Here is a 23,463-nt window from a genome sequence, read left to right as displayed (position 1 = left end):
TCTCCAAGCAGAATGGTGCTGGGGAGAAAGACACCTTTGGCTTCAAATACCAGCTCTGCATTTAAAAGCTGTGCAACTCTGGACAAAATGCTTCCCCTCTCTGAGCCTCAGATTCTAAATGTGTAGCACAGGAATAATGCCACCTGCTGTAGGAAAGAGTTTTGAGAATGAACTGGGATAATAGATATAAAATCCTGAGCTGAAGGCCTAGCAAAAGCAGACATTTAATAAAGCACATTGGGTTATGGCCATTGCCCTCATTATCAATGACATAAGCTTTCTTTTCTCTCCCCTGAACTATTGTAATTGCCATGAAAAGTAGCTTGGAGCAACTTTCCCTCTGGGTCTCTGTTTTCTCAGAGGTGAGATAGGGTGATACAGCTTCCTTCACTAGGTTACAGTGAGGGCCCCATGTGGCTCTGAATGGGAAAACGCTTTGTCCAGTGCAGCCATCTCAGGTGTAAGGAGCAGTTAATATGGACAGAGGCCTCAGAACAGGTGTCTGGGAGCTGAGATTGCTATTTTTCTCAGATTAATGAAATCTGAACACACGGAGACCCTGTAATATGACCAATGTCACTCCATAAGCAGAACTCCTGCTCCAGCCTGGGAATGGTTTGCGTAACATGGGGCCAACAGAGAGGAGCTAGAACCTGGAAATCGGCTTAGCACCCCACCCAATTCCTCCCACCCCAGGGCAGGAAGCTGGAGTCAGGCCTAACTGCAGCTGCTGGAAGAAACAACAACTAAGCAATAATAATAATATAATAATCATAATCATAATAGCCATGTTCACAGTAGTAGGTGGAATAATGGCTCTCAAAAAGGATATGTCCACATCCTAGTCCCCAGAATCTGTAAATGTAACCTTATTGGGATGAAGGGTCTTTTGCAGATATATTTAATTTTTTTTAACATTTATTTATTATTGAGAAACAGAGAAAGACAGAGCATGAGCATGGGAGGGGCAGAGAGAAGGGGAGACACAGAATCCAAAGCAGGCTCCAGGTTCTGAGCTGTCAGCACAGAGTCCAACGCGGGGCTCCAACTCACAGACCGTGAGATCATGACTTGAGCCGAAGGTGGATGCTTAACCGACTGAGCCACCCAGGCGCTCCCAGATATATTTAAATTAAGGATCTTGAAATGAAGAGATCTGCCTAGATTACCCACGTGTGCCTTAAATCCAATGACAAGTGTCTTTATGAGAGACACATAGGGGAGATTTGACAGACAAAACGTAGGAGACAGTGTGACCACAGAGGCAGACAATGGAGTGAGGCAACCAGGAGTCAAGGAACACCAGCAGCCACCAGAAGCTGGAAGAGGCAAAGAAGGATCCTTCCCTAGAGCCTCCAGAGTGGGTACGGCCCTGCCCACACCTTGACTTTGGACTTCTTGCCTCCAGAACTTTACAAGAATAAACTGTTGTGGTTTTCAGCCACCCAACTTGTGGTAATTTGTGACAGCATCCAAGGACACAGATATATCCACCGCACGCTCACTGTATGCCAAGTGGGACCTGGATTGGGGCATGTCATGCTTACAGCAACCTAGTAAGGCAGGGGTCACCTTATCTCTATTTTACAGATGAGGAGACTGAGGTGCAGAGGCATTGGTTCACACAGCTGGGAAGTGACAGAGGTAAGATCTGGACCCAAATAGTCTGGGTTCAAGCCCCACAGCCCATGTGCTTAACCACAACACTGGTGGTTCTCAAAGTGTGGCTCCTGGACCAGCAGCAGCAGCATCACCCGGGAACCCAGAGCTACAAATTCTCAGGCTCTACTCCAGGCCTCCTGAATCAGAAACTGCAGCGAGGGCCAGCATCTGTGTTTGGACTAGGCCTCCAGGTGATGATCACCCTCAGGTTGGTGACACCTGTTGTTCGCAGTGCTGGTGGAGGCTGAGGTTGTGGCCTAAGGCTGGAACAGAGGCAGGTGGTGGAGAACCATGGAGCAGGAGATTGGAGCAGTCAGCAGCGGAAAAGTCTGCTTCAGGGTCAGGACACAGGCACAGAGTTGGGCAGGACTCCAGCTGCATTCACCAGGGGACAGACTCAGGCAGGGCCCCAACCGTGATGAGCTACAAATGAGCAGCTTCCTATTCAGGCTAATGGAATGCTGGGTCCCTGAGGGACTAGATCTCACTGATTGGCAACAGGAGGGCCCTAGGGCCTGGACTGAGATGTCCAAGTGGCCCCAGGCTGGCGGTGAGTGAATACAAAGAGGCTTGCGAGTCCTAGCCCAAGGGCCTGGGTGTGTCAGGTCAGGGTTCTGCAGCCGAGAGTAAGCTGACGGCCTCCAAGGGACCCAATCCCCAAGGGAAAGATGTCCTGAGCAGAAAGAGCCCAGGCCTTCCAGGGGAAACGGGACAGCTACTTCCCTTGCCTCTCCAGCTTCCCCGTGCCCCGTGCTGGGCCTAAGGGCCTACAGTCACCCAGGGAAGCCACTGCAGCCACACTGGGAAGCTGGGGCTCAGGGCCTACTCCTGGATGCCTACAGATGAGTCACGCCATCTGGCCAAGAAAGCCTCCCTGGGTGAATTTCCCAGGAAGCTCCAATTTCTCACTACTCTGTTATTATCTGTTCACTTGCCTGTGTCTCCCACCAGCCTATGAGCCCTTGAGGGTGCAGGCCTCATGTTCTGCTTTCATTTCTGTATCTCCCACCTTCACCCACCTCTCTAACATGGGGCCTTGCCCGGGGTAAGCAAAAACTGAGCACTGATGGATGGACGGATGATTGGACGGATAGATGGATGAACAAATAATGCACATGTGAGTGAATGGATGAGCTTAATGGATTCTGGACAAGAGTGATTGCAGGCTTGACCTAACATCCCATATTTATTGTCATCAATCGAAAAAGTCTAATGAACTCCAGGTGTTGCCATAGTAATGCCACCAGCACCGTTAGCTCAATATGCACCTAATAGACTAGCTCTCACCTGATACCCACTATTAAGATATAATAAAATAGTATTATTATATTACAAAAGCTTGATGCTAACTTTCCTGAGGGCTGGAGTCTCCCATCCTTTTGGCTGACCCTTAAGCAGGAGGGCTCTGAATGACCAGTCTTTTGCAAAACGCCTGCTCTTGGCTCTCACCCACTAAGTTGGGAGTGCCTCCCTTAAATACACTGGCCTCTTAGACTTCAGACTAAATTCCAGCCGCCTCCACCTTCCCCCTCCCTGAAGTGAGGGTCTGAGTGGAGGATGTGAGCAACATGTGCTTCCCCTTCTCCCTTACATATCGTTAGGGTCTTGAAGTTTGGCTGGAGGCCTCAGGGAAGCTGCCCATATGGGTATCAGACATGAGCTGGGGCCACTGGACAACTGGGATGGGATGGGATGGGACAGACCAGCCCTCCAGGTCCTCGGGGGAGAACAGAAAGATTCCTGCTCCTGGTTGCATCCCCTAGCCCCATCCCCACCCAGGAAGCAAGACACTGGATGGGAGGAGCTTCAAATGGTGGGAGGAGCTTAAAAGACTGACAGTTCTGGGGCTTTCTAAGCCTTTCTCTTTTTTTTTAAAAAAAAATTTTTTTTTTCAACGTTTATTTATTTTGGGACAGAGAGAGACAGAGCATGAACGGGGGAGGGGCAGAGAGAGAGGGAGACACAGAATCGGAAACAGGCTCCAGGCTCTGAGCCATCAGCCCAGAGCCTGACGCGGGGCTCGAACTCCCGGACCGCGAGATCGTGACCTGGCTGAAGTCGGACGCTTAACCGACTGCGCCACACAGGCGCCCCTCTAAGCCTTTCTCTTAAGTGAGGTCTATTCTCAGGTGTTTCTTGAATTTTTTGGCATGGGTGACACCACCTGGTCAGCAAAATCTCTTAAAGAGCTGCTATCCACGTGGGTCAATTCAGTCATGATTTATATTATCCCAGCCACGATGTGGCCACAAGGGGAGAATGGGTTCTGGAGGGGTCTTTCCTTTCACTCTCCCCTGGTCCCAGTCGAGGGTTCTGCCCTTGCCTACAACCAGTGTCCAGTGGCTGACCTTGTCCAGACTTGGCTTGGGGCTGGACTCTGGGAGACCAAGAGGATGCAGTATCTGGTCTACAAGTAGCTCTGAGCCTAGTAGAGGGAACAAGACACCAACGCAGAGTCCTGATACAGGTGGCCTGAACTGGAAGGCTCTGCACAGGTGGACGTGGCGGAGACAGCAGAGTGCAAGCTAACCCACCATAAGGAAAATGAGGGGTATGTGAGCAGTTCCGGGGGAGGGAGCAACAGACCCTAAGATAATCTCCAGCATTTGACCAGAAAGGAGAGAGTTACAAACTCAGGTAAATACAGATTTAGAAGTGTTAAAGTAACATGCATCACGTAATCTCAGGACAATTTGATAAAGTGGGGACTGACTACTGCTATCTCATTTCACAGATGAAGGCCACAGAGCTGGTGGGTGGGTGGCTGGGACTCAAATGTAGGTGACTTGAGGTCCTCTCCAGCTCTTTCTACTCTTATCATTTTTTCACGTAGGGGACAAGAGCCAGATTGCAGAGAAGCTTGAATGTCAAGTCAAGGAGACCACAATGTATCCAACAGGCCATGGGGAGCCTCAGCAGGTTTCTGAGGAAACCCACAGCTGACCATTTTAGGAGGCATCACTACCTCACCCCGAGCTGCTGCCCCTGGCAGCCAGGCCCCCTTCCTTCCCTTGCCAAGGAGAGGGTGGAATTGGTGAATTGGAATGTGGAGCGAAGGCAGTCGTTTGGCAACAGCAGGAGACATACTTTCCTGCAGCCTCTGGGGCACTTGGCACGTTACGCCCCAGGCAGAATCGAGCTTCCCTGGGAGCAGTCCGGGGTGTCCCAGCAGACGAGTCTGTGTGAACTCAGCCAAGGCAGAGAAGCAGCCTGGCAGAATGAGTTCAGGCTTTCAGCACGCACTGCAAAATCTCACCTACACAGACCAAGGCTGCTGGAGGCCTGTGAAGGCCTTCGGAGCTGGGGGAGGACCTCAGGAAACACAGGTCCAGTGTCCCCAAAATGAGAAAACTGGGGCCCAGACTGATGGTGTGAGTCACCCCAGTGCCCATGGCATGTCAGGTTCCCACAGCTGTCTACTCTCCAGGCCCCTTCTCCCCGAAACCCTGAAGAAGGCGAGGCACAGGACAGCACCCCACCCAGTGCTTGATACACAGTAGGGGCACAATGTGCAAACGAATGCACGCGTGCCTGTAGTGGGGGCCTGCAGTCCACATGTACAATGACTTGGGTGCTGTCGAGCAGGCGGAAACAAACGACCTAAGAAATTTGTCGTGCAGCTGTTATCGAACACACTGCATCTCTCTGCAAACTGTCCTGCTCAATTGTGCAAAGACCTGCTCCCTGCTGGATGCTGGAACCCATTTGGCTCTGCAATGGGATGTGGGTTTCAGCGAACAGCTGGAACAGATGGTGACCCTGAAGTCATATTTTGCAACAGGCTGACGCTTGTTTAATCTAGATGAAAGTACAGCTCCATGGTCCTCACATGTTGGCTGGAGGAAGGGTGGTGGAGAGCAACGGGAGGGAGAATCAGAGATTCCAAGGTGAGTATCCAGGAGATACCTCCACCTGGAAACCCGGAACTCAGGGTGACGCAGGGGGAGAGGATCCCAGGAGGACCAGCCTCCCCGACCACAGGTGCAGGGGAAAGGACGCGGAACTGGACTTCAGACAGGCCTGTGTGCGAGTCCTTGCTCCAACGCCTACTAGCCAGTAACCTTGGTCCAGTTCTTTCACATTTCTGAGCATTAGCTTCTTTACCTGGACGTGGAGATGCCAATGTCTGGCTCTCAGGGTGGTGGCGCAGGGCAAGGTCAGGTGCCAAGCACACCTTGTTCGTCCATCATTCATGCATTCATTCACTCATTCACTCAGTCACTTGTAAATATTATCAAGCACCAAGCACCACAAGCCTGGCACTGCTGCTGTTGGAGAGTCGGCAGTGAATAGGACAGACGTGCCCCCTGCTTTCATGGCCTGCGTGCTCTAGCACTGAGCTCCTTCCTCATCCCTGGCAAAACCACCACCGGAGGGCCTTAGAACACTGATGCCTGGCTGCCACCGCCCTGGTCGGAATCTCTGGGGATGAGGCCAGGGATGCTGTCATGCGGCAACGTGAGGTTCATGGTTTAGGAAGAAGCTCCCATCCACTAAGGGTGTACTGCCTGCCTCCGGCTCTCTCTGAGCTCTCCCCTAGCATCACTCGCTGAACGCCTGGCACAGCCCTGGAGGTGGGACCTCTACCCACCTCTCCCCATCCCACATCGAGGTAAGGAATCCGGCACTCTGTCTGAGTGATCTGCCCAAGTCACAAAGCTCAGAAAAAGCGGAATTGGGGCTTGAAGTCCATCTGATGATTCCAGAGCTCAGCTCTAACCACATGCTGCCACAGCCCATAAGCTGAGGGACCTGAGCTTATGTGAATGCCTGCCCTCGGCTCTCCTCACACATCCCTGGGGATGGGACAGACTGACTGTGCATCTACAGTCACTCTTGGGACTTGGGAATTTCAGGGTGGTGCCATGCCCCCCACCTGCACATCAGAAGACCCAGATCCAGGCCTTCTGTATTGCAGCTCTGTGGCTTTCATCTTTGCATCTATAATTTATTTTGGTTTTTTTTAATGTTTATTTTGAGAGAGTGTGTCCTGCCCATGGGGGCGAGCGTGTGCATGTGCGGGGGAGGGGCAGAGATGGGGGGAGAGAATCCCAAACAGGCTCTGTGCTGTCAGTGCAGAGCCAGACGTGACAGCATGACCTGAGCCAAAATCAAGAGTCAGACACTTAACTGAGTCACCCAGGTGCCCCTCCATCAGTAATGAAGAAATCCTGAAAGTCCCACATGTTCTGGGTCCTCGAGGCTCCCAGTGGGTTTTGATGGAGGCAAAGTGTTTGGGGGATCTCTGGGCCCTTTCAGATGGGAGCTGTAGGAGCCAAGCTCTCCAGCATGCATGAATGGTGAACTGTGTCTTCTCCCACAAGAGCCACTATGCGGCATGGACCACACTGGGTAGGAGGCTGTCTCCAAAGGGTGATTCTTAGAAACCCTGAGCTTGAGTGGGACTGGCCGGTCTCTCGTATGCATATGCACGAGGAGCATTTTTCACATTCCCCCCAACCTTCCCATGCTAATGCTACCCCACACACTGATTCCTGGAAAGGTAAATGCAGATCGAGAGGGGAAAGCTTCTTGCAGCCATGAACACATACACACAGCTATTCATTCATCCAGCATTCACTGAGTGCCTGCTGTCCAGCAGGCACTATTCTAGGTGCTGGAGATCCAGCAGTGACAGACAAACAAGTTCCTTCCCTCATGGAACTGACAGTCCTAGCACAAGAGCTTCGGAGAGCAGTAATTTTCATCTTGTCAACAACAACAAAAATATTAATAACCCCTTCCACACACAAGTGCATTAGGCATTTGCAGATGGAGAAAATGTTTATGCAAGAGTGGGTCCTGACACCCACTGCCATAATTCTGAGCCTCCTCCACAAGTTAGGGACCTCAAATCTATACACAGCATCATCTCCACTCAAGCATCCTACCATCAGGGAGAGGGGACCCTATTCCTGACTATCTGGGTCTAGCCAAAGAGCCCCCCAGAGCTTGGAAATGTAATTAAAGCCTCCTGCTTTATCTCTAAAAACCCTCAACTTTTGCACTCCACTCCATAATATATGTGTGCTGTTCCTTTTAGTATAAAATGTTCTAAATTATTCCCCAGTTATTACTGGACTTCCCACCCCACCCCAAGTTACCAACCTCTGAGTAAAGTGGATGCAGAAAATAAACAATGTGGCTTTGCATGCCACAGTCACACAGCCATGGACCATGACCACAGCCAGTTTGAGAAGGTCTCTAGGGGAATGGCCTAGACAGGAGGGGGTAACGCATCATCTATATCCCACCATTAAAAAAATTTTTTTGACATTTATTTATTTTTGAGAGACGGAGAAGGAATGGGAAAGGGGCAGAGAGAGAGGAAGACACAGAATCTGAAACAGGCTCCAGGCTCTGAGCTGTCAGCACAAAGCCCGACACAGGGCTCAAACTCACAAACTGTGAGATCATGACCTGAGCTGAAGTCGGTCGCTTAACTGACTGAGCCACTCAGATGCCCCGGTATATCCCACCATTTTTAAAGAAGTTACTCTCTTGCATAAACACTTCTAAAAGTTTCCCACCAGAGTTATTTACTTCCAAGATCTTGTTTCTGTTCCATGGGGGGGAGAATTAATTCTGCATTGTGTGTTTATGGACGCACGTTCGGAATACAGAGATCCAGAGAGAGACAGAAATCAAAAGAGATAATATCATATCTGGATGGGCTTACAGCTGGTCCAATCCCTTCATTTCATAGACAGGAAGAAGCTTTTCAAAGCCAAGGCTAACTGGAGTCTAACTGCAGAGGGCAATTCTTAGAATCCTTTCCCCATGTGACATTCATGGCCTGTTGGTGAGGCAGCTGTGACAGGCTCCGGGTGGCCGAGGCTCTGGGTGGCTCTCACTCCAGCCCTGCTCCCCTATCATTTTGCTGCAAATCTCTTAAATGCACTTCTCCTGTGCAAGAAAGAGATGGAGACCCCAGACCCCCCTCCCTAGAGCAGTTTGCTCTCTGCAATTACAGGCACCAGCAGGGCAGGAGGCAGGACCAGAGGCCCCTAGCCCATGGATCCTGGGCTATGAGCACTGCATGGGACCCATGGGACTGAGGGAAGCCAAGATGTTGGCCCCACTGGAGGCCAGGTGTGGGGAAACAGTTTCTGGGTGGAGGTTCTGTGTTCATCTCCAGACCCCCCACAGCCTCCCCTCCCACACCACGCTCAGGCTGCACACAGGCTGCTGTTTCCCCCCTCTCCTCATTCTGATCCCTTGATCTGGAACATTCCAATCCTCTTCCAACCCACCAGCCCCACCCCATTTCCTGGCTAAATCGATTCAACCCTCACATCTCATCTTCAATGTCTCTCCTCGTGGAGACTTTCCTGACACCCCGGTGCTGATGAGAGTGGCCAGGTCTGTGCTCTCATAGGTCCCTGTACTTCTTCTTAACATTTGTTTACCATTTACAAATATTTAGGGGGTTTTCGTACAATTATTTATTTAGTGTCTATGTCCCCCATAGACTGCCGGCTCCCAGAGGGTGGGAACCATGCCTGTCTTGTTCATCATGTGATGCCCAGCACATACCACATTGCCTTGTAGGCCGTCAATGAATATTTATTCAGTAAAAGTGAGTGAACAAATGAATGAATGAAAATCCTACCAGATATGGCAGGCAGGATGGTGAAGTCTAAGGAGGCCTGAAAGTTTACAATTAATTGTATCCCACCCTCCCTCCCACCCTGGCAAAGTTCTTATTTAGCAATATTTCACTTTTCCCCACAACAGAGTATGGCTTTTTATGTCCCTCCAGTGGAAGGTCGATGATTCCAAAGATGAATGGCCTCATCCCAGCCCTCCTATCCTTGGCAAGACGGATGTGCACGTGAATTCTGATCCCTAATGGAATGAATCAGGTATAAGCACTGTGCTCAGAGCTTTGGGGACATGATTTCATGTCCTCATCACAAGAACTCTGAGATGGGTACTATTATTATCTCCCACTCTACAGATGAGGAAACAGAGGCTAGAAGAGGATTCGTAAATCATCCAAAGTCACCAGCTGGTATGTTCAAATCCTAGAGCTGCAGCCAGCTCTGTCTGATCCCACAGCCCCAGCACTTAACCACCATGCTACAAAGGCCATGTACACACACATCCCCCAGCACCTGGGTGATTCTAACCTGGGGCTTTGCATTTTTTTCCCTTTCTTCCTTCCTTCCTTCCTTCCTTCCTTCCTTCCTTCCTTCCTTCCTTCCTTCCTTCCTTCCTTCCTTCCTTCCTCCCTCCCTCCCTCCCTTCCTTTTTTCCTTCCCCCTTCCTTCCATCCTTCCTACCTTCCTTCCATCCTTCCTACCTTCCTTCCTTCCTTCTTTCTTTGAGAGAGAGAGAGTGGGAAGGAGGAGCAGAGACAGAGGCAGAGAGAGAGCATCCCAAGCAGGCTCCACGATGTCAGCACAGAGCCCGATTCAGTGCTCAATCCCATGAACTGTGGCATCATGACCTGAGCCGAAATCAAAAGTCAGATGCTTAACTGACTGAGCCACCCAGGCACTCCGGGGCCCTGCCTTTCTAACAAGCTCCCAGGTGATGCCAATGTGCTGGTGCAGGGACTGTTTTGAGTATTAAGTCTATAAAGGAGAAAAGACGAAAGAGGATTTCAGCAGGGCAGGGAGAGTATTCCAGCCCGCAGGTAGGCACTAGCAAATGCTGGGTGAAGGGAACATACTTGTGAAGTTGAGATCAGCAAGTATCTTGATGTGGCTGGAGCCAGGGCATGAAGACGGATAGGAGGGGCAAACAGCCTGGAGCTTCAGCCCAAGGAGAGTGGAATTTCAGGTGCTGTAATGGAACGCATGGAAGGGTTTTTAAGAGGGGGCACGACATGATGGGACCTGTGTTTCAATGAGCCACTCTACTTGCAGTGAGTGCTTGAGGACGGAAAGATAGAGGTCCTACCAGCAAGGGAGAAGCTACAACAATCCATTAGAAGACAAGACACAGGACTGACTCTGGGCAGATGGATGCAAGCAGGAGATTAGACACCAGAGACATTGAAAGGGCAAGATCAATTTCTTTAAAACAAAGCTGCAGGACTCTTTCCAGGCACTAACAATTTCTCAGCCAGTCCATGCCCTGGGACAACCACACAGAGCTGGTGGCAGATGTAAAATCAGGTGTGGGGCACCTGGGTGGCTCAGTCGGTTAAGCATCCGACTTTGGCTCAGGTCATGATCTCATGGTTTGTGAGTTCGAGCCCCACACCAGGTTCTGTGCAGACAGCTCAGAGCTTGAAGCCTGCTTCAGATTCTGTCTCCCTCTCTCTCTGTCCCCCCCTCCAACTCATGCTCTGTCTCTCTGTCTCTTTCAAAAATAAATAAGCATTAAAAAGTTAAAATATAAATAATAAAAATAAAATAAAATCAGGTGCATACAATTCCAATGAAGTCCCAACAGAACTCTTAGAAATGGGGCTCACCAACCACTTCTTCCAGTCCAACCACACAGTCTCCTTGGTGAGCCAGGCTTCTCCTGTCCTCGTACAGCAAGTATCTGAGTCTGAGAATGGAAGTGACTTGGTCAAGCTCCCACAGCCGAGCCCAGAATCGAGGAATCTGACCACTAGGTTACTGCTGTGCATTTTAGAGAACTTGCCCCAGCAGAGAAAATGAACACATTCAGCTGTAATCTGGTATCAGCCCACACTTGCAAATATTAAACAAGCAAAAACATTCCACTTCTCAGACTGGAAGTTTACATTCTAAAAGAAGAGGCGGGGGGGGGGGGAGACCCTGAAATGGAGCCATCTACTTCAGACAGTTAAACCTGAAGTAAAATTAGAAAATGTGTCACATGGAAAAACTCTGCAGTGAGAAATGGTTTCTGCCCCCCTCCCCCCTTTTTTTTCTTGCTGTGGGAGAGTGAGTAATTTGGCATTTTAACTAGACAGGGGGAGAGGGCAGCTTTGGTCTCTGCTTTGTGCCAAATACACACAGTTGTTGGGCACAGTTCTGTATCCTGACTTGCAGACTGGGATGGAGTGAGGCATCTGCCTAGCAACCAGACGAACAGGGATGAGGGCCACTGAGTTCAATTCTTTTCCCCAAGTGCCACAGCATTTGGCCATCTGAACTCAGGCATCCTATAATATTCATGCTAACAGTGCTTTTAAGGGTTCACCTGCTCTAACCCCTTCACTTCTCAGATGGGAAGCCGAGGCCCATAAAGAGGCAGAGAGCTAAGACAAAACAAGAACAGGGGAACATCAAAGCTGAGCCTTTGGGAAAGTTTCTTCCGTGCCTCCCCCCACAGTTGCCATACTTGCCTCCTGAATCTAGGGGAACCCCTCCATGGCTGATGGTAACCTGAATGTACCAGGCTGCCATCAGGTTATTCGTTTAGTGAGCGTTGCCTGAGTACCTGCCAGGGACCAGGCATGGAGCTAGGTACTGGAGGTACAGGGGATAGAATGTCCCCAGTTTAGACTTTTGAGGTGGCCCTCCCCCAGATTCTAGCTACTTTGGAGTTTGTGTGGTTTGAGGTCAGGCTATGAAGAGGAATGTTCTGGGAGACAAAGCCAGAACACCACATCGGTGGGACATCCAGGGTCTCAAATGCCATGCTAAGAAGTGCTGTAATCCTTTTCTATGGCTGCTATAAGAGATCACCCCAAATTTAGTGACTTATATTAACAAAAGCTTATTATCTTACGGTTCTGTAAGTTAGAAGTCCAACACAGATCTTATTTGGATAAAAAGCAAGGTATCAACAGACTGTGCTCCTTTCTGGAAGCTTCAAGGGAAAATCCATTTCTTGCCTTCTCCAGCTTCTAGAAGCCACCTGTGTTCTTTGGCTCATAGCCCCTTCCTGCATCTTAACACCAGCAAAGAAAGCCGGTCAAGTTCTCACGTTGCATCTCTCTGCCCTCCTCTCCTGCCCACCCCCTTCCATTCTTAAGGACACTTGTGATTACATTGGCCCATCTAGATAGTCGAGGATCCTCACCCTCTTTTAAGATCAAATGATTACCAAGCAGAATTCCATCTGCAGTCCGAGTTCTCCTATGCCATGTGACCTCATCTAGTCACAGACTCTGGAGACTAGGACGTAGACACCTTTGGAGGGCCATGACTGCCTACCACAGGTGGTCAGCATGGGAAGATGATAGAGGGTTTTCAGCACAGGTAACATAATCAGAGTTGGTTTTGCAGTGCTGCTCAAACTGTAACGTGCATGTGAATCACTGGGGATCTTGTTAAAATGCAGATACTGATTTACTGGGTCTGTAGATGAGACTGGAGATGCTGCGTTTTTACCAACATCCCCCACGATGCTGATACTGCCGGTACATCTGAGTAGCAAGAAGCCAGAAGGCTACTGTCGCCGCAGTTGGGCGGCAGTGCAGTGTAGGGTGGAGGGAAACAGACCCGTGTGCTGAAAATAAAGACAGAAGAAGCCAACTGCTACGATGTACGGCTGGGAGGGGAACTTCAGATGGAGTTGTGTGTATGATGCCACTGACACTGCATGAACTTAGGTTCGCTTTGTCACCAGCTTTTGGGCTCTCTAGACTTCTATTCTAGAACGGTTATAACTTTCCAGCACCCAAAAGAATACCTTCATTTTTCTTCTGTGACATGTATGCTATCCCTGACATATCTGTTATATCCAGTCCCTGTTCTCACGCCCACTCTGGTCCCCACACCATCCATTGCAGCGGAGGGCTGCGGGTGGTCTTTCAGCAGGGCTGGCGGCACACACAGACTTCGCTATGGTCAAGGGTTCATAATGCTGGGTTTTCACTAAGATCTCCACAGTCCCAGGCTTTGAATGACTCATTCATTAATGTATTCAAATGCTCATTGTGTCCGTTTGGTGCCATGTCAGATGCTGAGGAAACATGGATAAATAAAACAGGGTTCCCGCCCTCAGGGAACCCACAGACATGTGGGAGCAGGGAAGGAAGGAGGTATTGAATGGGTCCCCAATTACAGGCCCAAGGCTTACCTTGTTAGTCTTCATAGTAGGAATTATTGACCCAATTTACAGGTAGGGATGATAAGGGAAAGGGAGGTCACTCAATGGGAAGTAGCAGAGTTGAGATTTGAACTCAGGAGCCAGGCTCCCAGAGCTCCTATGCCTGAGCTACACCCCCTGAAGGTCCCTCTGGGATCCAGTGTGAGCTCTGTCACTCACATGTGTTGCAACCACAGACAAGTACTTTCGTCTCTGGGACTCGGGATTGCCACCTCTGAAAGGGGGCCCTTGGACTGCATGGTGTGTTCTCAACCCTGGCTGCACCCTTGAATCACACCAGGAGCTTTTCAAACCCGCCAACGACTAGACTTCACCCCAGAGGAATTCAGAATCCTGGAAGTGAGGAAGGCTGGGCATCACATCATTCTGAATCTCCAAGTGATTCTAAGGTGCAGCCAGGGTTGAGAACCACCAAGGTCCTTGAACATGACCTCTGAAACTCCAATTTCCTGAAGAATCCTCTTCTCTTCCAGCCCTTACAAGGCATGTGCAAAATGAATGAATGAAGCAGGAGGGGAAAAGGGAGGAAGGATTCCCGACTCCATTCAACTAAGGACGATATGAGGCAGTAATGCAGCACTGTCTCTTTACCTGCTGTCCTTTTCTCCTTTTGGATTAGAGAAACATCAGCAGCAGATAAAGGAGGGGTGAGCCAGTCTTGTGTGCTGCTGCGGGAAGTGCAAATTACTATCACCTTCCCAAAGAATGCAACAGAAGCTTTCAAAATGGGCATGCATCGGGCCAGCAATTTGTTTTAGGAATTTATGTTCGGAAATAACTGCAGAAAAGGTCAAATCCAGAGCTACAAGAGTAGGGTCATCATGATAGTGTTTATAACAGTGAACAGCCAGAAATAGTCTGAAGGCATATAAGGGGGCTAGTTTAATAATGGGGCATACGTACAATAAAATATTATTTAAATTACAAAGGACGTTAGGAAATAACATTTAGTGTCCCAGAGAAAGTGTTTAGATGACTACTAAGGAAAAAAATGCCGAGCAACACAACACAATGTTGACAGAATGATCTATTCTTTTTATAACGTATGTGCATATTTCAGCAAATAACTTTGAAAAACTGTCCACCAAATGTCAGCAGCATCTGTCTCTGAGTCATGAGATAATATGTGACATTTATGAACTCTTTTCACCCCCTAGGTTTTTACAATGACTATTTTTTTTACTCTCAATTCTTTTTGACATCATTGAAAAAATAAGTCTCCTCTTTCAAAGGCTGCTTCCCTCCCCCTGCCTGCCCCATCTTCTGGCGGAAATAGACACCCCTACTTTGGTAGTGCTGAGGCTTGCTTGCACCTCCATTAGGACACACAGGATCAGTTCCCCAGCATTTAAGCCAGCTGTTGCTGCACACTGGTCTCTACTACTGAACCAGTAGTCAGTTCTGCTGAGTCCCTCTAGGACGGGTGCTCAGTCCAATCCATCTTTTTAGTCACCCACCACCCACCCCAGAGGGTCTCAGAGAGAGCAGGCGGCCAGGAAATATGGGAAGAAGACAGAAATCTATATATCTACAAATGTATATATCTCTATAGTAGCCAGAACACAGAACAGGGAAGTTTTTCAAAGACTTTAGCAGATGTTTGCTTTGTGAAAAGACTAGTTGAAAAAGCCCTCCTGGTGGTAGATGGGGCTTTTAAGCTGGGCCCCATTTGAGTGCCTCAGTCATGGAAGGATGACTCCTGGAGAGGCTTAAGGCAGGGCTACTCCCTGCACACCAGACTCTAGCTAAGCTCCTCCAAACCCAGGAAGAGGCCCCCTAATACCTGAACTCAGGGATCCTGCTCATTTGAGGGAGATATGCAGACCCTCAGAACAGATTTCTTCCCTGTCCAATCTTAAGTCATCCATGCCATGCAACAAGTGCAAAAATGAACTGGGTTGGATGAAACTGGTTCGGTTTGCGTTGGCTTGGCTTGGGTTGGGTTGAGGTGGGTTGTACTAGATTAGGTTGCATTGAGTTAAATTGAGTTCTGATGGGGATAAGGGGTGGGATGCACTCATTAGGTGACCCCAGCCTCATAACTCCCTCATTAAATCTTGCCCAATAATAGGTCTGGACCTTCTCCCAGGTTCTGCTCTAACCATAGACTTTTTCTCTCTTGAGCTGGGGTGGAACAGAGGAAGGTGGTCAGCCAGCAAACCTGCTCCTCCCAATGCCTCTGATGCATCTCAGCTCCTCTGGGCTCTGTGTCGAGCGCAGCAGCTCAGGCCCCATGATCTGCTGCTCTGACTTTGAAGCCTTATTTGCCATCCATTCTCCTTATTGCACATTAGCGTCTTCAACTGAATCTCACTGTAAGATTTCTTCCTCTTTGATAACCCTCACCTGCTCACCACCCCGCCAACACTCCCAGTATCCAATCATATCATGAAAAACCTGGGTGATAAATCAGTCTGTACTAAAAAATGTATGGCTTAATGAACGAGACAGGGGTGACTTCCCTTACCAGATTTTAAAATATATTACGAAGCAACAATGATCAGGGCTCCTGGATGGCTAGGTCGGTGGAGCCTCCGACTCTTGACTCAGCTCAGGTCATGATCTCACAGTTTGTTGGGCTCCACACTGACAGTGCAGAACCTGCTTGGGATTTTCTCTCTCTCTCTCTCTCTTTACCCCTGCCCACAAAATAAATAAACATTTTTTAAAGCAATGATCATGAAGACCATGTGGGATTTAAAAAACACACACATGCATAGGTACAGGGAAGTGACCAAAGTAGAGGTTTGAGAAAAAAATTTTGACCATTAAAGAAACAAACGTATATGATGACAACCAGAAGCAACATGATAATTGGTTAATAGCTCACATCTTAATTAGTGTTTTGGAGAATCCTGAGTACCATTTTGAAAAAAAAAAAAACAAAAAACAACTGACTTCAGATTATACCCTATGTAATCTATGTAATTTACCTAATTTATGGTCCGTTTTAAGTAGGTCAAGCTATAGACATTAAAGGAAACCTTGAAAACAAACTCATATATTTAGCTAGCAGAGAAAAGATAAGTGTACAACTCTGGACAAAATGGAGGCCACTAGGAATAAGATGAGTGGGGATAAACAGGAAAACAAATTGTTTATGCAATTAGATGTAATGAAAAGAAAATAAAGAGCAAAGTAACATTAGCATAAATTCCTAACTAGTTATTAAAGTCACTAAAGGAGAAACACCTAAAAGCCCCATAACGTACCCTCATTACTCAGCCATGGTCACCCCAGAGTTGGCAGAGCTGTGGAAGAATCGAGACGAATGACAATCCACAGATGATATGGTAAACTGGCGCGTTCTCTCCAGACCACGACCTGGACCTACCCATTCACTCCCTCTTTGATTCACTGAAAGGGTTTTCTGAATGCTCGCTCAGGCATTCTGGCATTCAGAGTTGGAAAGACCTAGTCCTGCCTCTTGGAGCTTCCCATGTAGCATGGGAGGCAAACGAATCATCAGTGGTCACGGTCCGGTCTGAGAAGCCCTGGGACCAAGGGACGAGTGGATAAACAGTGTCAGCCCAAAGGAAAAACACCCAACATGCCAGGCAGAGGAGGGCTTCCCAGAGAGGATGCTTAAAGGGTGAATGGGGGGTTGCCAGGTGGACAGGAAGAAAGGCATTCTCTCAAAGAGTGACCAGCCTATGCAGAGATGCAGAGGCGACATCGCATGTCTCGTTCTGCAAGCTACCGGTGGTTTGGAGTGAGCCCAAGTCAAGAGGGGCTCTGTGTGGCTGGAGACCGGGAAGCCACAAAGGGCCCTCTGCAGCAAGGAGCATGACCCCCATCTTATGTAGAGTGAGAATCCAGTGAGAGCAATTAAAGGAGGAAGGAAAATGATTAAATTTGTATCTAAGAGAGATCTATCTAAATATTAAATATGTAAGAAACGTGCAACTACTTCTGTTCTTTGATGGGAAAGTAAGTCTGGAGTAATCTAGTCAAAAATAATAATAATAATCTAAAAAGAAAACAAAGATCATTTGTCAGAAGATGGTCCCAGCAGCTCTGTTTATAATAATGACAAAAGAGCCAAAGTCCAAGTGGCCAACCGTGGACAAATGAGGCATGACCCACACCCTCAAGGTGCTCCCATGGTAAAGAGAGAGAAATAAACATACTGACAGTACAGGGGGACAATGATGGTGCTGGAAGAGAGAGATGAGGGAATGGGGAGTTCAGTGATGAGAAAGCTTGGCCAGAGAGATGCCTCTTCCAGAGCGCCATTTAAGCTGGGAGGTAGAATTAGGCCTTAAAGAGAGACAGAAGGTAAGAAAGTGTACTCCAGACAGGGAGATTAGTTCACATCATGTGCAAAGCTGAAGAGACTACAAAATCCCAGCACTGCATGGGAAGCTGTGGCTGGTTCAGTGTGCCAGGAGCTTTCAGCCTGCACTCTGCTGTAAAACACACACACGGCACAGGATGTTACCACAGGAATTCCCCACTTTATACAAAACCAACAAGTTTACCCAGTAATTAAAACACTATAATCATTTATATTCATTGTAATTTCTAATGGCACGTCAGCAACAGTAGCTCACTACAGGCCAGGGCACAGGTAAGGCAGAGGCCAGAGATGGGGGGTCTCAGGTGTGATTCCTACCCACTTTGCTCTCCTTCAGGAAAGCATATCAGACGGCCATGAGCAAGAGTGAGATGATCTGAGGAAAAACCCAAACTGGCTCTGATTAGCATTCAGATTTGCCCCAAAGAAGATTTACAAATGGTCAAAAAGCACATGAAAAGATGCTCAATATCATTAGCCATCAGGGAAATGCAAATCAAAACAATGAGGGACCACTTCATACCCACTAAGATGACTGTAATTATAAAAAGTGTTGGCAAGGATGTGAAAAAAATCAGAGCCTTTGTACACTGCTGGTGGGCATGTGAAGTGGTACAGCCACTGTGGAAAGGAGTTTGGGAATTTCTAAAAAAAAAAAAAAAAAAAATCTAAGCATGTAATTACCCTGTGACCCAGCAGTTCTGCTAAGTATATATACCCAAATTAATGAAAAGAAGTACTCAAATACGTGTATCAAATGTTCATAACAGCACTATTCACAAGAGCTAAAAGGAGGAAACAAATCAACGTCCCCATCAATGAAAGAATGGATAAACGAATTGTAGTATATCTATTCAGTGGAATATTACTCAGCCATTAAAAGGAATGAAGTACTGACACTTGCTACAAAATGGACGAATCTCAAAAACATTAAGCTAAGTGAAAGAAGCCAGACACAAAAGGCACATACTTTATGATGCCATTTATATGAAAGATCCAGAATAGGTAAATCCATAGAGACAGAGAGCAGTTTAGTGGTTCCCAGGGGCTAGTAGGATGAGGATGGGGGCCATGGGGAGTGACCACTTCATGGAAATAATGTTTTTCACTCTTTGGAGAGATGAACATGCTTTGGAACCAGACAGAAGTGACAGCTGTACAACAGTTTGAATGGACCGACTGCCACTGAATTGTACACGTGAAAATGGCTAGTTTTGTTATGTGAATTTTACCTCAATAAAAAAGTCAACCAGGATAACCAGATGTCCGATAAATATATGAAAAGGTAATCAACTTAAATATCAGGAAAATATAAATTAAGACTATAGTAAGGGGTATCTGGGTGGTTCAGTTGACTTTTATCTGACTTTTGCTTTCGGCTCAGGTCATGATCTTGTGGTTCATGAGTTCAAGCTCCACACTGGGCTCTGTGCTGACGGCGTGGAGCCTGCTTGGGATTCTCTCTCTCACCTTCTCTCTCTGCCCCTCCCACATGCTCTCTCTCTCTACCTCAAAATAAATAAGTGTAATTGAAATAAAATCTTTTTTTAAAAAAAAAACACTACAGTAAGATTCTCCTATGTACTCATTAGAAGGGCTGAAATTCAGCCCAGTGACAAGATCAAGTGCTGGTGAGGATTTGAAGAAATGGGGACTCTTATACCCAGTGGGTGACCACGCACCTCAGTACCACCATAGTGTAAGATGGTCTGGCACTGTCCGTGCAGTTGAAGGATGAACACACCCTGTTACCCAGCACCCCACTCCTAGACACAGAACCAACAGGGATATGTGCACATGTGCACCAAGAGACATGTACAAGAATGTTCCCAAACCCACCATTGTCTCTGCCGAAATGGAAACAACCCAAATATTGGAGACAAATGAATAGATGATGTACAGTATGTTAATACAGTGGAAAATTATGCAGCAACAAAGATGAATTAACTACAGCCACACACAACAGTATAGACAAATCTGAAAGCTGAATATCCAGTGAAATAAGCCATGTATAAAGTTCAAATTCAAGTGGAACTGTAGAATCTGGAGATGCATGCTTAGGTACTAAAGTTATTTCTAAAGAATAAGGAAGCAATCACCATAAAAGTCAAGGTGATGGTTAGCTCTGAGGGCAAGGAGGGAACAGTCACATCCAAGGGGCACAAGCTTCTGGGGCTCTCCTATTCTTGACCTGGGTTATGTGGCTGTTTGCTCTGTGATAAACACTTGGGCTGTAATTTTTGTGTGCACTTTTCTGAATGGATATTATATTTCACAATAAAACAGTATAAAGAAAAGTAAATAATTTGCATATATCGGGATTTTATTAACAGAAACAAATAACTTGTGAAACCACTGCCCTTGTCCCCTAAAACCACCTTCTTATCTGCTAAAATAGCAGGTGTTCCAATGACACTGTAACTTTACTAGCTCAGCCATGACACATGAGGGGCACGAGGATAGGTGTAGGGGATAGGGTCCCATTGACAAGGATCTCTTCAAACAGGGCAGGCCAGGAAAAACCCTCTAGAGTTGGGAAGCCTTGAGACTTTGGACCTCGGTTTCCTTATCTGGAGCACAAAGATAACAGTCCCAGTCCCTGCCTCCTGGAGCACTTTTGAAGATTGGATGAATGTAACCCGGACATACCCACACCTCTGCCTGAGCATATAAAGTGGTTTGCTTATAACTGTTGGCCTTATTAAACGGCATGCAAAACTGGGCTTGCAGGAGGATATCTTATGTGTCTAAGAGTTTCTGCAGAGGCCCAGAGGGACACTGAATACCCATCAGTTGCAGATGGCCCTCTCGTGGCCCTTTCCAGCTCCTGGCGGTTTCCTGCCACTCCCTTTTAACGCTTTCGATGGGAACAGGGTTTCCTCTGTGTTGTTTCTAACAACTGACTTGACATCAAGGGGAGCCTTCAAACACAGGAGGAGAAAGAAACACCAAAGTCTCTTTGCTCAGAATCTTCTTCCTTTTGGAGGCAGGGGTTGCAGCAAAATTCACGAAAGCCCATGAAACACAGGCCGTCCTCTACGGCTGAGCTGGCAGTGCCCTATATCACATGGGAAATTGCAGCGTTTCGACATGGGGCATGGCGCTGAGAAGCCAGAACTGTGCTCCCTCTGCCCTCTGATCTACAAGAAATGCCAGCCTGGATGTTCCGGTGGGAAAAGTGGCCAGAGGCCAAGGAGACAATGGTCTAGGTTGTCCCAGGCTTTCTCTGGCATACAAAGAGTTAACCCAGGCCACCCCCTCAATCCTCAGTGTCCTTCAAAGGGAGAGAGGTTGTTGCCCCTTCTCCTCAGACACGTATTTTGTCCAGGCTGTGTACTGATCTCCTAAATCCAGGAGGGGTGGGACCCTTTGGAGAACACAGTTCTGCAAACTGGGCATGGAGAAAGGGCTGAGGGTGGAAGGACGGGAGCCTAGGATCCCGGCTCCAGTCCTGCCTTTTGGACAGGCCACTTGCTAAGCCTCCCTCATCCTCAGGGTCCTCTGTAAAAACTGCCTGCATTGCTTTCTAACAGCTATTGCAAGGATCGACCCATAGTTTCTATCGCTTATTTTGTGCCTAGTATGTGCCACAGTGTGGAAAGCGTATTACCTCTAATACCTCTTTTAATCTTCACAGCATCCCTATGAGGAAAGGTGGTCTAATTATTCCCGTTTTTTGGGGTGAGGAAACTGAGGCACGAAGAGGTGAAATCCATTGCCCAAGGTCACCTAACTCAGCCACGCTTCAAGCCCAGGCAGCCTGAACACAACTTAACCAAAATCTGTTTTAACTCAGACGCTACTAGTCATCCACCCTGCTCTGGGTCGTAGTGAGGAAAGTGAGGCTTGTGGAACAGAAGGGTACCAGATCCCCTGGCTCCCCGCCGGTAGTTCTTCTCATCACCCTGGGCGCCACTGCCCACCATGGATGGGACTCCTTCAGCTAACTCAGGGGTACGTTAGGCATCGAGGCGATTCAGTCCCGTTATTTCTTGCGCGGCAAAGGCGCCAGGTGTCTCTGCTAGCGATCACGCGGCCGCACCTGTGTGCAGAGCGGGCACCAGACCTGTCCTTACAATGAGCCAGCCGGCACGCAGGACCTGCGCGCGGGCTCCGGGTGAGCTAGAGCTAACTGTCCCCTCGGAGCCGCTGGCGCTGCCCCCGTACTTCCAAAGTCCCTCTGTGCCCACGACTGCAGGGGCCGCGCCCTAGCTGCACAGCGTCCAGACCGCGCGCCACCCGCCCGACGGGTCAGGGACCCCGGTTCGCCCCTCGCATCCCCTTCACCGCCCGGGGAAGCGGCGCCGGGAGCGCCAGTGCGCACAGAGCGGCGAGGACTCCCTTTTATGTCCAGGAATGAGCGCGCACCGCAGGCACGCCCGCCGCCAAAAACCAACTTCCCCGGGGCGCGCGGAGGCAGCTGGGGCCACCCCCGGGGCGCGCGGAGGCAGCCGGGGCCACCCCCGGGCCGGGTCGCTTACCTGTCGCGGAGCGGGTCCGGGTGACAGAGGGGAGAAGCGCGGAGACCGAAAGCAGCAACAGCAGGGGCCACCACCGTCCGTTCCTCCTGCGAGAAGTGGGGGGCGAGAAGGTGAGGCGGGCGGGAGGGGCGAGGGCCCGGGGCGCTGGGAAGCGAGTCCTACCTTGGCGCCATCTCGCAGGCCCGCCGAGTCCCCCGAAGGCACTGTGCGCCCGGCTGAGCGCTGGCCGCCGCTCGCCCTTCCTGCAGCGAACAAAGGCGGCGCTGGGCAGCGGCGGCGGCGGCGGCGGCGGGCAGGCTCCCGGCTCCCGGCTCCCGGCCCGCGCCCTGAGTCACCCGCGCTCTGAAACCCGACTCCGCCGCGCCCTGCGCTCGCCCGCGCGCCGCGCCGCGCCCACCTAGGCCGGCGGCGCCGCACTCACGCCCCGGGGGTCCCGGCCGCCGCTGCCGTCCCCACGCCCCTTTCCCCCTTCGACGGACGCGCGCTCCCGGCCGCGGCCGCCACCCCGGGCCGCCTTATGTAACCTTCGAGAAAAGCCCCGTGCCCGCGCCCGTCTGGGTCGGCGGGACTCCGTTCCCTCCCGCCCTAACGTCTGTCCGGGTCTGAGCTGCCCCGCGGCCAAAGCACTCTCCTTTCATGGACCAATGGAATTCTCTCAACAGCCCAGGGAGGCTGGAGTCACTGTGATTTCCTTAAATGACAAATGAAGAAACTGAGGCTCAGAGAGGCCGGGAGAATATACAAGGGCACACAGAAGGACTGAGCTCCTAACTGCTGTGCCTACCCTGCACGCCTGACACACGAACCCCACGTGAATGCCCAGTAATGGCCCCGTGATATATACAAATCCATGCCGCAAAGATAACCCTAATAAAAAATTGAACGTATCTGATATTTCCAAGGTTTTCCGCTGTATAACTTGCCTGCCCCACCCCCCTACTCCCAGCATGGGAATGTAAGTTTCAGGAGGGCAAGAAGATACATTTGTTTTGTTAGCTGGCTAAAACAATACCTGGTGGTAGAAATGCAAATAAACAT

General features: G+C 49.3%; 1 protein-coding gene across 2 annotated transcripts in view; it reads right to left on the bottom strand.

Annotated features, from left to right (window-relative positions):
* Positions 1-22,694, bottom strand: part of COL15A1 (collagen type XV alpha 1 chain) — a 108,396-nt gene extending 85,702 nt beyond the window's left edge. Inside the window, exons 1-2 of one of the 2 annotated variants that reach the window (XM_030293220.2) lie at positions 22,588-22,694; positions 22,426-22,511 (exon numbers count right to left, since the gene is read on the bottom strand). In XM_030293220.2, coding sequence (XP_030149080.1) covers positions 22,426-22,511; positions 22,588-22,598 — 97 coding nt within the window. In that variant the 5' untranslated portion in view covers positions 22,599-22,694. The remainder of the gene's footprint in view (positions 1-22,425; positions 22,512-22,587) is intronic. The other variant, XM_032595535.1, reaches the window with a different exon arrangement.
* Between the last annotated feature and the right edge of the window lie 769 nt (positions 22,695-23,463).

This window comes from Lynx canadensis, chromosome D4 (assembly GCF_007474595.2).
Source record: "Lynx canadensis isolate LIC74 chromosome D4, mLynCan4.pri.v2, whole genome shotgun sequence".
NCBI lineage: Eukaryota > Metazoa > Chordata > Mammalia > Carnivora > Felidae > Lynx > Lynx canadensis.
This window is presented reverse-complemented; position numbering and strand designations above follow the sequence as displayed.